This window comes from Pleurodeles waltl, chromosome 9 (assembly GCF_031143425.1).
Source record: "Pleurodeles waltl isolate 20211129_DDA chromosome 9, aPleWal1.hap1.20221129, whole genome shotgun sequence".
Taxonomy (NCBI): domain Eukaryota; kingdom Metazoa; phylum Chordata; class Amphibia; order Caudata; family Salamandridae; genus Pleurodeles; species Pleurodeles waltl.
Genome location: NC_090448.1, coordinates 888607968 through 888621523, shown reverse-complemented (window position 1 = coordinate 888621523; position 13556 = coordinate 888607968). Strand labels below are relative to the sequence as shown.

The window sequence follows — 13556 nt, the reverse complement described above, 5'->3', positions numbered from 1 at the left end:
AGGCACCAGGGACCATTTTTTTTTTTTTCATTTTTTTTTTATTGAGGTGGGGAGCGACCCCTTAGGCAAGGGTCGTTCCCCTTGGGGGAAAATTATATTTTGGCCATTTCTGCCCCCCTTGGGGGCAGATTGGCCTATTTTGATGAGGCCAATCTGCCCCCAAGGGGGGTAGAAACCACTAGACACCAGGGATTTTTTTGATTTTTTATTGTTATTGACAAAAGGGAGCGACCCCTTGGGCAAGGGTCGCTCCCAGGGGGGCATATTTTCGGGAAGGCCTTTTCTGCCCCCCCTGGGGGCAGATCGGCCTACTATTAGGCCGATCTGCTCCCAGGGGGGGAAGAAACCTCTAGGCGCCAGGGCAAATTTTTTTTTTGTGTTTTTTTTTTTTTTTTTTTTTTTTTAGAGATGGGGAGCGACCCATCAGGCAAGGGTCGCTCCCCTGGGGGGCAAATTGTATTTAGACCATTTCTGCCCCCCTGGGGGCAGATTGGCCGATTATAGGTCAATCTGCCCCAAGGGGGCAGAAACCACTAGGCACCGGGGATTTGTTTTTTGGCGCCAATGTCACGCAGGGGGAGCGACCCCGTAGGCAAGGGTCGCTCCCGGGGGGGGGGGGGGGGGGGGGGGTTAGGGGGGTTGGGGGGGCAAATTTATTTTAGGCCATTTCTGCCCCCCCCCCCCCCGCGGGGCAGATCGGCCTATTATTAGGCCGAACTGCCCCGGGGGGGGGGGGGGGGGGGGGGGCAGAACACTAGGCGCCAGGGCAATTTTTTTTTGTGTTTTTTTTTTTTTCTTGTTTCTTTTTTTAGAGATGGGGAGCGACCCATCAGGCAAGGGTCGCTCCCCTGGGGGGGGCAAATTGTATTTAGACCATTTTGACGCGTTTCGGTCTCACCAGACCTTGTTCACAGGAGATTCCTGTTTGTTTGTTTATGATCTCACTAATGTATTAAAAGTTAAGGTATTTTTGGCACAACGACAGAGTGTGGTTTTCTCTTGCTAAAACAGAAAGAGAATCTTGTTTTTTGAAAATATATATATATATATATATATATATATATATATACATATATATATATATATATATATATATACACACACACACACACACACACACACCTTTTATATATTGAATTAGGCTTTGAACCACCAACCAAGGGGAGGGTGTTGTGTAGCCATTTTAGCTATAGTTTATACATGTTGCTTTATCAAAACAGGCATGCCGATGTGCACTTTAACCTAGATATATTTGATTTAGCTTGGTTATATTATTTTAACATTAGCCACATTTCCGGTATTGTTTTATCTTCTCTTTCTAGCTGTTCTTTGCCTAGGCCAGAACTGTGTTCTTAAACAAGACATTTCTTTCACTCTGTGCCTTTCTCAAGGCTGCAGTAAGATAGGTTGCCAGCAAAAGTGGTACGCTTTGTCTCCAATCTTCACACTAACACACACTCTCACGTGGGGATCCTTTCTTGGAACATCAGATGTTTTATTTTTAAAAATACTACTTTGACCCATGTACGTTAGACGGAGATTCCAGCCAGATGACCATTACTGAGTGCTGATTGCTTCGCTACAGCTGCTTATGTACACTACTTGCTCGGGTATGAGGGATAATGTCTTTCCAGGGGGAACCTGAAAGGCAGAATTAGAGCTTAACATACTGTGCTCAAACAAAGTTTAGGTAGGAGCTATCCCTACAAACCTTAGTGACAGTATGGTAGCGTTATTCTTGTGTTTTACTCGTCACAATTTTTTATCTTACTGTGCTTCATCGTCCTAGTTATTACAATACATGCTTTATTATCTAAGATACAGTTACTTCAATAAGGTCTTATTGAACTTTACTCTGTCTCTGATTCTCCTTGCATATGTGAGACTAGTGTACCTGAGAGAAATGGATGAGGTCTGAGTGACCACGATTCCCCTGAGGAGTCATGTATGTCATGACCCCGGTTGCCTCAATCATCCCTGCTCTTGGGTGGAGATGAGGCACTGCTAAGTTAGCCGGAACAACCCGAATTATACAGACAGGTGTCACATGGTGCAGGATCAGACTCAGTCCCCCGTAGTAAGGTGATTCTGCCGCCCAAATCCAGTAGTCTACCTAGGATTATGAGAACCTACGCGACAGCAAAGGACCTGGCTCAAAACACACAACATTCAAGAAAAACTTAAGCTACACAAACTTGACAGAATATACAAATCATCAATCAAAACAGTTAAAAAAGGTACTGCTCAGAAGAATTCTAAATGCTAAATCTTCAACCAAAGAACTGTATAAAATTCTCAATGAATTTCAAAAACCCAAATGCATGGAAGGGAGTCATCCCACTACTCAAGATTTCACAAACTGGCAACTCATTACACAACCAAGGCAGACACATTGGACTCCTATATGACACAGAAGGAAGGCATCGGCACCAACCACTTTCATAAAATCCCCTCCAAGAATAAACCAACCCAGCCTCTGCACTCCTTCAAACAAATATCACAAGATGAATTTATGGACTTGGTCAACACAAGAAGGCCTTCCGGTTGCCCTTCATACCCTTGACCACCATACATCTTCAGGAACATTCTTTTATCTACTTCTGCTGCCACACCGGTTTTAAGAATTATCAATAACTATAGGAACTTTTCCTGTTGACCTGAAAAAAGCATAGACATCCATTATTAAAGAAAATTAACCTAGACCCACAGGACCCCAACAATTACAGACCGATCCCAAATGGACCTTTCTTGGGCAAACGGATAGAAAGAGCAGCATTCGCGCAGATGTCACCGTTCATTGAAAACAATTCCATATTGTCAGACTACCAAACTGGATTCCGGGTAAAGGCACTGAATCAGCATAGCAATCTAGGATGATCTTAAAAACACAGTCCACCACAATGGAGTTGCTGCACTACTTCTCTTGGCTGCCTTTGATAATGTTGACCATGACACCCTATTTCAAAGACTCCACGAAGCCAGCACATCAGGGACTACTCTCAACTGGATCACATCCTACCTTCAAAACAGAATTAATATTATCTATTCTACAACCATTATTGTCCAAACTATACCTCGCAAAAGAAGGAGTCCCTCAAGGATCAATCATCTCACCTTTGCTTTTCATTTTCTACTGATCAATGATTTTCAACTTGCATGCTACAACTATGCAGATGACATACAAATATTACCGAAAATGGAATGCCCCAAAGACATAAAAAAAAAAAAAAAAATTTAAAAAAAATTACAAATCAGTCAGTGGATGACTTGGAGCCACCTCAAACTAAATGCTTCCAAAACAGAAATACTCACATGTGGTGACTGGAAAAATTATGAACCACTGTGAGCCTGGCCTAACGATGTCGTACCACCTCCTCAGGCACACAAGGGCATTAAAAATCTTGGAATTACCATGGGCTCCAAGTTAACAATGAATGCCCAAATGGACAAATTAGTAAGATCAAACTTTACCACCTTGAAGACTCAGCGACGCAGCTCCCCTCACCTCGGATTTCCACACAAGGTACAGGCTACCATCTCTTGTACTATCCAAACTGGATTATGCCAGTAGCCTCTACCACTGGATCACCTCTAACAATTATGAAAAAAACTCCACTGCCATGCTACTATTACATGTAAAGCCACAAGCCCACATCTCCCCTGCCTTGAGAGCACTACACGTGTTACCCGTTGTCAGAAGATCCACCTTCAAGCGGTTTGGTATCACCCACAAAGCTACACATGGAACAGGACCACTTTTTGTCAGAAACAAAATAACCCAATACATTCAACAAAGAAACCTCCGCTTAAGATTGGCACCCCATCTTAGAACACCACCAAACAAGAAACAGACAATAGGTGGTACAACCTTCTCCGTCCAAGCAGCCAAAATATGGAATTCATTACCCCCAAATATAAAATCCACAGATTAATATCTTGCCTACAGAAGACTACTCAAGAGCTGGCTCTTTCCTTCATAACCACCATATCTAAACAGCAATGGACTGCATATGCCTGTTTTGATCAATATTTATATGATTTTATGTATATTCTAGATATGTATAGTTCTTTAGGAAATATGTATTCTTACTATGTCATATTAGATTATACACATACTTTTTAAGTCTGTTTCACAAATGTATATTGGAGGAAAATGGCTCCCTGTTGCAGTTACCCCCCCACATCTTGCCTGATATTGATGCTGGCTTGACTGAGAAGTGTGCTAGGACCCTGCTAACCAGGCCCCAGCACCAGTGTTCTTTCACTTAAAAATGTACCATTGTTCCACAATTGGCACATCCCTGGCACACAGATAAGTCCCTTGTAAAAGTTACCAGGGGTGTCAAGGGCCCTGTGACCAGGGAAGGTCCCTAAGGGCTGCAGCATGTGTTGTGCCACCCTAAGGGACCCCTTACCTAACACATGCACACCGCCATTGCAGATTGTGTGTGTTGTTGGGGTGAAAACGCCAAAGTAGACATGGCATCCCACTCAGGATGCCATGCACACAATATACTGCCTGTAGCATAGGTAAGTCACCTCTCTAGCAGGCGTTACAGCCCTACGGCAGGGTGCACTTTACCACAGGTGAGGGCATAGCTGCATGAGCAATATGCCCCTACAGTGTCTAAGTCTATTATTAGACATTGTAAGTACAGTGTGGCCATATTAAGTGTATGGTCTGGGAGTTTATCAAAACGAACTCCACAGCTCCATAATGGCTGCACTGAATACTGGGAAGTATGGTATCAAACTTCTCAGAAAAATATACCCACACCGATGCCAGTGCTGGATTTATTAGAAAATGCACACACAGGGCATCTTAGAGATGCCCCCTGTATTTTACCCAACCCTTCAGTGCAGGACTTACTGGTCTGTGCCAGCCTGCCACTGAGACGAGTTTCTGACCCCATGGGGTGAGAGCCTTTGTGCTCTGAGGCCAGAAACAAAACCTGTACTGGGTGGAGGTGCGTAACACTTTCCCCCTGCGGGAACTGCAACACCTAGCAGTGAGCCTCAAAGGCTCAGGCTTTGAGTTACAATGCCCCAGGGAACTCCAGCTAGTGGAGATGCCCGCCCCCCTGGACACAGCCCCCACTTTTGGCAGCAAGTCCAGAGGAGATAATGAGAAAAACAAGGGGGGGGGGGTCACCCACCAGTCAGGACAGCCCCTTAGGTGTCCTGAGTGGAGGTGATCTCTGCCTTAAGAAGTCCTCCATCTTGGTTTTGGAGGATTCCCCTAATAGGAATAGGGATGTGCCCCCCCCCCCCTTATGGTGGAGGCACAAAGAGGGTGTAGCCACCCTCCAGGGAAGTAGCCATTGGCTACTGCCCCCCAGACCTAAACACACCCCTAAGTTCAGTATTTAGGGGTGACCCTGAGCCCGAGAAATCAGATTCTTGCAACCTACAACAAGAAGGACTGCTGACCTGAAATCCCTGCAGAGACAACAGCTGACTTGGCCCCAGCCCTACCGACTTGTCTCCAGACTCAAAGAACCTGCACAGCGATGCATCCAGCAGGACCAGCAACCTCTGAGGAATCAGAGGACTGCCCTGCACCCAAAGGAACCAGAACCTCCCGAGAACAGTGGCACTGTTCAGAAACAGCAACAAACTTGCAACTTTGAAGCAACTTTAAAGAGACTCTCAATTCCTGCCAGAAGCGTGAGTCTTCACACTCTGCACCCGACGCCCCAGGCTCGAGTTCAGGACAACCAACACTGCAGAGAGGACTCCCAGACGACTCCAACGACGGGGACACCAATTAGTCGACCTCCCTGCATGCCCACGGCAACACCTGCATAGAGGATCCATAAGCTCCCGCTGAACGCAACTGCCTGGTAACAAAGGAACCCAACGCCTGGACCAAGCACTGCACCCGCAGACCCCTGGACTGAGAGGAACCAACTAGCAGTGCACGAGTGACCAGCAGGCGGCCCTTAACCTAGCCCAGTCGGTGGCTGGCCCGAGAAACCACCCTGTGCCCTGCCTGAACCGCCAGAGTGACCCCCGGGTCCCTCCATTGCTTTCTATAGCAAACCGAACGCCTACTTTGCACCCGGCCGCCCCTGTGCCACTGAGGGTGTGTTTTGAGTGCCTGTGTGCACCCCCCTCAGTGCTCTACAAACCCCCCCCCCCATCTGCTCCTCGAGGACCCAGGTACTTACCTGCTAGCAGACTAGAACCAGATCACCCCTGTTCTTCATAGGCGCCTAAGTGTTTTGGGCCTTCCTTTGACCTCTGCACTTGACCGGCCCTGTGTTGCTGGTGCAGTAGCTTTGAGGTTGCCTTGAACCCACAACGGTGGGCTGCCTATCCCCAGGAGACTGACTGTGTAAGTGCTTTACTTACCGGAGAAAACTAACCAAACTTACCTCCCCCAGAAACTGTTGATTATTGCACTGTGTCCACTTTTAAAACAGCTATTTGCCATTTTAACCCAAACTGTGTGTACTACTGTTTTAAATCAAAGTTCTACACTTACCTGTATGAAGTACCTTTCATTTTGTGTAATTACTTCAAATCTTGAATCTTGTGATTCTAAACTAAATTAAGAAAATATATTTTTCTATATAAAACCCACTGGCCTGGAGTTAAAATTTTGGGTGTGTTCCTCACTTGTTGCCTGGCTGTGTACAACAAATGCTTAACACTATCCTCTGATAAGCCTACTACTCGACCACACTACCACAAAATAGAGAATTCGTATTATCTCATTTTGCCACTATCAACCTCTAAGGGGAACCCTTGGACTGAGTGCACACTATCTCTCCCTTTGAGATAGTATATACAGAGGCAACTTCCTACAGGCATTTACTTACAGTTAAATGTGTGTATGTGTGTATAAATTCTCATATATATGTGTATATTATTCTATGCTTAACATGTTCATAGGCCATTTCATAGCTCCTAGATAAGTTGCTATATTATATACTTATGAATCCCTGCTTTCATTTTATTTAACACTGATCAAATGGTTTATCAAACATTTTGCTATTCAAAAATTGAGAGAAGATAAATAAATGTTAGAAAAGTACACTTATTAGTTAACTTCAAATATTACAAATCTTGAGTCTTACAATACTACTTTTCTTCTCATATTATTTTACCCATTATATTGTGTGCACATATATTCCCTTACTATCTATTTAGATATCTATTACTCTAGTCCTACTGTAATAAAGATAAATTAGTCATAAAAAAAATGTATTTTCAAATGATATAGTTTAAGGTAAAAAATATATATTAATAAATGAAAAATTAAAGTAAAGTTAAATATATATATATATATATATATATATATATATATATATATATATATATATATATATATATATAAAATAATATTCAAAAAATATATATTTACTCTTGTAAGCTTTACTGTCTCCCCATCACCTTATGTCTATCAATCTACTCGCCATTCCCACTTACTCATCCCAAACCCATTCTACCACTTTCATCTCCAAAATACCCTTGCCTAAGCTCTTCCCTCCTCTACCACATCTAACTCACCCCAAACCTGTTTACTACCATGATATCCCAAACAACCCTACTTTATCTCACCTTTCACTCATCCAAAACCCCTCCTGCTACTATGAGCTCCTGAACCCTTTCCACATACTCTTCCCTCCTCCATCTCTCCTTTACTCATCCCAAGCCCCATCCTATTACTATAAACTCCGAATTAACACTTCTGGATTCTTCCCTTCTCTATTCCTCCATTACTCTAGTCAATCCAACTAACAAATTCACATATCCTCTGCTCAAATTATATACTAATACTGTACTCATATTTCCCTATACTAATCCACCACTAATTCCTTTTGGGTTCCGGAGTAGCGTGTTACCTGCCAAAAAGCGCTTTGACGCCTCGTCAGGGGTAGTAAGCGCTATATAAATACTATTACAATAATCAATCGTCAGCTACATCTAGTCATGGGATAAAGGATACAGGCTGCAGGCACCCAATGGTTGAGACAAGAAAATGGCAACTTTCTGAAAGTGTAATTTTCAGAACTGTGACTTAAAGTCAGGCTTAACCATTAAAGATAGTTTTAAATTACAGTTCTATAGGCACCAGTCTCAACATTCCTACTTGCTCCCAATTGAACGATATTACTTAATAAATGTAATAATGTAACCCAATGTTATCCTATGTGAGAGATGGGTCTTGAAATATTAAAAAATACAAATGTAAGTTTTTCACTAGAAGGAGGTCTAAAGTTTAAAGTACACTGCACCCTGTCCTCTGGGCTGTGTAGGGACTAATCTCGGAGTGGCATATGTTTTAAAATAGAAGGCTTAGACCTGGAAAAAGGTTTATTTTGCCAGGTCAAAACGGAAGTTTAAAACTGCACACAGAGGCTGAAATGGCAAGCCTGAGACATGTTTAAAAGGCTACTTAAGAGGATAGCAAAATCAGTGCTGCAACCCACTAGTATCATTTAATTTACAGGTCCTGGGTACATGCAGTACCACTTTACTAGGGACTTACATGTCAAATAAATGTGCCAATTGGGTGTGAGCCAATTGCGCCATGCTTTAGGGACAGAGCACCAGCAATTTAGCACTGGTTAGCAGAGGTAAAGTGCACTGTCCTAAAAGCCAACAAAAATTGTTCAGAATACAGGCAGGAGGGTAAAGGCAAAAATTGAGGATGATCCTGCAGTCCAACATGTAGGATTTCTGTGAACTCGCTTGAAAAAGGAAGCAAAAGTTCAGAAATTATTAGCAAACGTTTTGCAATCAAGCATTCCAACACTTGTGATAAAAGTAGGTCCTCATGTGCTGTTGAGTCAATTGCTTAGGACAGGAAAGACCCAAAACCACAACCATGAAAACAGCAAATATTGGCCATTTGTTGCATTTGGGCACTATGTCTTCTGGAAACCAGAGAAATACATTACTCCAGAAATTATTGAAAGCTAAACACCGTTGGGGGGGGGTTCCAGGGTTGTGTGCATACTGTTTTTTCTTTCCCAGAATCCCCTTCAAATACCAAACATTAAATAAAACACTTACGAGTTTCAAGCGGGGATGGCTGCAGCATTTGGTTAAATCTGCGACCTGCCTTCTCTCACGGAGCCCTACCAAATCTGTGCCATTACTGAAAAAAAGAGTAATAATCCAGATAATCCAGGGTGGTGTGACGTGTGGATCCAACCATTGTGCCATTCCCGGAATAACTTTTTAAGATTAAAGTATTGGTAAATAATGTAATTGCCTCATTTACGTGGAAAAAAAGTTGTCAGTGGCAAAAGGCCAGTGTTTTCTAACTTCTCCCAACAAAAACAGAAAGCCACTGGTGCTGATGGGCCTACTGTATGGGAGCGGAATGAACCAAAATGATTACCCTGTAAATTAAAATACATCAATTTGTTTTTATATGGTTACTTTTGCTGCATGGTTGTTTCCCTATGTATTTTTCACAACTTGGTGTTGTGTGAACGCAGTGCTCAAATATTTGTGCAGATTGAAATAATAATTTAGCAAAGTACTCACACAGATCATTTAATTACACTGCAGACCACTATATCACCAAGGTCACATGTATAAAGGACTGATCCTAGAGGATTGGAGCTTAGGCACAAGTCATCTTGCCACTCATATTGTCAGGTGGTGTGAAAAAAAGATATCTAAAAAAGGCACAATACACTGCCTTGTTTAAGTCATTACATATTTTACTCTTGAGCAGTCACATTAAGCCTTGGCTCAATTCTTCTACTTTACAGTGCATCACATCTGTGACCAAAGAAAGCCCCTAACTTTTCCATCCAAAACCAAATAATAACTATGTCTACTAAACTAAATATACCTCTAGAGACAATAAAGGAACACCACTTCTACAAATTTTGAGAAACTGGACTTTACGCCAAAAACACTTATGCAAAGGATATAGTTGGTAGTATTACATATGGGGTGAAATTTATCCTGATCCTGGGGAATTACTGCATTTTGTTCCACCCATGTATTGTACCTGGTAAACATTTAAGCAATTACATTGGTCTAAAAATCCCAGAGTCTCCCAAGTCCCTTTTGTCAAAGTAAGTTTGCTTTGCAAGCCTCTGGGAACTGCCTGTTCATGCACTGTGGGTCAGAAGACACAATTACCACTGAGATACTGCCTGGATCTACAGTACGCCATGGTTTTAGACTACTGATATACACATTTATTAGACACGTTTGACTGTGTGTCACAAATGCACGGTCAACAGCTTGTGTATTACGTCACACCTGGCAACGCTGGCTTTCTTCATCCATTAACAATAGATATTTGATCTTGTTGATTTCTACACCACAACGTGCACAAGAAAAGCATTGCTTAATACCTTAAATTTATACTAATAAAAACGAAAGCATGCAACCACTATTACACATCATTACAAAGTAAATCAAAACCCAAAGTAATGACCATGTAGCCACCGTAATCACAGTGATAACTGTAATGCCCTATGTCATGTAACCTGTGATACAATCTGTCACATTGTTGGTGAGGTCATAAGCAATGAATTTGGTGTGAGAATCATAGGTTGTGTTTGTGTAAACTAAAGATTGTGGAATTACTAAATGGAGAAATTCCAGGTTTTTTTTAGGTTCTGTTTCATAACTGGGGAAAGAGACTGCAGAAATGTACCAAAAGAGTAGATATTTCCAAGGCTGAAACTGCAACAAGTAAAATGTAGCAACACGAAAAAAACAAGAGGTGAAATGAATGGCCTTTTTATATAACCGTGAGAAAACATTTTGCCTCTCCATTACAGATGTTGAAATTTTGATTAATCCAACCAACTAATGACCCTTAACGAAACTGCGTTAAAACCGAAGAGAACCTGAAAAATAAGATATTTACAAACACCATTTCACTGAATTGTAAGTAGTTTTCACGTGTATTGTACTGTTGTAACTGGAGTTATGCATCTCTGGGGGATGGCTGGTTGCAGGACTGCGGATGTCGTACTTTCTCTACCACCAGCTTTCCTCATACATTGCATTTTATAGTCTGTACACAAGAACTCAATTTGACATACTCATTTTCAAAATACATTTGCCAGCTGTACAGTATGTAAACTGAAAACCTACCTTGTGCAAGCATGTTAAATTCCAAGAACAGTGCGATATGATACAGTTCCATTGCTTCTTCAGCTCGAGTCATGTTCGGCTTTCCTGCTACAAGAGCCTGTACTTCACTTAGGCTGCCTAATGATGGACTGCAGTGTAAAACATAGGACAGGTCCACTACATCAGTGTACATACAATGCAAAATTACTTTTGCATACTTTTTTGGTATAATGGATTCGTCCAGTATGATGCGGGTTGGAGTCCGGAGTGTGCGGTCTGTGATTTCTTCACCAGTCCTTATTCTCCTCTGCAGCAAGTTTCGAAAAAATGGAGACCGTGCAGAAATAATAGCTTTATGAGCTCGGAGCTCATCTTCTAAGCAGCCCTGGTTTCCGGCAAAAGCTTCAACTAATTCAGAGTCAGATGAGAATTTGAGAATTGCATCATAATAGCACATGTAATCAAAGAGCCCACGCATATCCACATCCAGAGAGTTTGGTGTCCCAAACTCTTCACTGAGCTGAACCAAAATGTCAACATTCTGGAATCGAGAGTCTTCGATTCCAAACTCTCCTGTGTAAAGGTAGTGTAACAATGCAGAAAACATGGGCATGTCAATGCCTGCAGTGTTGATATCCATTATAATCTCAGCACCATACTCCGGCGACGAAGAAAGCAACTTCTTAAAAAATGGGCATCTTGCTGCCAAAATAGCACGATGCACAGGAAAGCATGTGTCCTGAAATATCAGATCGACATCTGTACAGTATTTGTATTCGTAAAGATCTGCCATGTCTCTCTGTAACGTTCGGGCTTCCGGTCTTGCCAAACTGGCTTGCAGAGAAAGCTCTTTTAAAGCAGCTGTCCCTTCATACTCTTCCACCAAAGCATTGGCATCTCGAACATCCCAGCCCGAAAGAAGTTCACGCATTTGCTTGGCATGATCAGCTGACCTGCTAGATTTTCTCCGTTTTATAAACTTCTTTTTGAGTGTGGCAAGGCCAGAGGTTTTCTTTTTCTTGTCTTGAGGTTTTTCGTGTCCATGATCAAGGCTATATAATTTAGCCTCATACCCATAGCCTTGATGAGAGTAGGAGGATGTTCCTATAATTTGAAGAGGAAATATTTGTATGATGTTAAGACTGCATTTTTGAAATATATATATAACAACCATGAAAACTGAAAATGATGGCCTCGAGACATTCAACCTGGGCCTTGAAGTTATTTAATCTTCAATATGGAACACATTCATACTTACAATAAATTAGAAAATGATTAGAATACAGGTCCACCACAGATACTTCTGACCCTCACCTAAACACCTCACCTACAATTATAAAGCCCCTTGACCATGAGAGAATTTAACGGATGATTTGCTGTGAATCAAGACCTATTTATATTATGCCTACGTAACATGTAATGAGATATTTCTTCTATGTATGTAACACTGTGACTTTAAATAATGTAAGGCTGCAGGCACCAAAAGGTTTTTTGGAGCATAGGAACCAAGACTGAAAACTCTGGCAAAAACGCCATATGCACTTAAGACTTTTACCCTTAATTATGCAATTCAAGAAAATTTAAAACATACTTCTTTAGATAGCTATGTTTTCTACAGTTGTAGTCCTGGCAGACTTTTTATGTAAACATACCTGTTTGTCGGTCACATGTGGGACATGTATCCCGAGTGCTCATGTATCCCTAGTGCTGCACTGCACTTTAGGCCTCGGGCAGGCAATATAAATACACCCCCGCTTAATTGATACTAATGGTGCAGTGTCAGGACAGATTAACATAATCTGTGCTTTACTTTTCATCTTGAAAAGACAAAGTTTCTGAAGATTACATTTTAGGAATTATACAAACATATTAAAACCCGAAAGCATAGGGCGTGGCCAAGGGCGTGGCCTAGGAGACCCCTTGTGGGTCCTGGAGTGCCGCGGGACCCGAGGCCGAAAAGTCGGAAGAAATCTGACGCCGGAAGGTGCCCTGGTGAGGGTCGGGCCAAGAGGCGAGAGAGGTGCAGAGTCGGCGCGGCTCGAGGCGGCCCCGCGGGACGGGGAGCCGAGCAGTGGCCTGAGCCTGAGCCGGAGGCTGAGCCCGAGGCTCCCCGTCCCGCGGGGGCGGCGAGCAAGGGACCGGAGGAGCGGGCCGGGCACTGCCGGCCGCTGGTGAGTCGCGTCGGTGACTGGGCCCAGGGGAGGACCGCTGGGCCCGAGGTTGGGCCCCGCGGCTAAAGCGGGCCCTGGCGTGGACTCAGGCGGACCCTGAGGGCCTGGGCCTGGCCTGGGGCCGCGGATGAAAGAGGATCCTGGGGGAGGCTGGTGAGCGGACCCGCCGCGGGTGCTGCGCATGCCCTGAGCTGCCGGCAGGACCTTGGCCCCGGCAGACACTAAAGAGAGCCCGGTCCAGCGGGGGAGGCACTCGGAGAAGCGAGGCCTGCCCACGAGGGCCATCAGAGAGAGAGGTCCGGGTCCTGAGGAATGAACTCCCTA

General features: G+C 43.3%; 1 protein-coding gene across 4 annotated transcripts in view; it reads right to left on the bottom strand.

The window, feature by feature from the left end:
• The window catches only part of BTBD7 (BTB domain containing 7), a 353483-nt gene that overhangs the window by 261373 nt on the left and 78554 nt on the right, over positions 1-13556 (bottom strand). For all 4 annotated transcript variants that reach the window (XM_069208226.1, XM_069208224.1, XM_069208223.1 and 1 more), the window contains one exon: positions 11083-12165. In XM_069208226.1, coding sequence (XP_069064327.1) covers positions 11083-12165 — 1083 coding nt within the window. The remainder of the gene's footprint in view (positions 1-11082; positions 12166-13556) is intronic.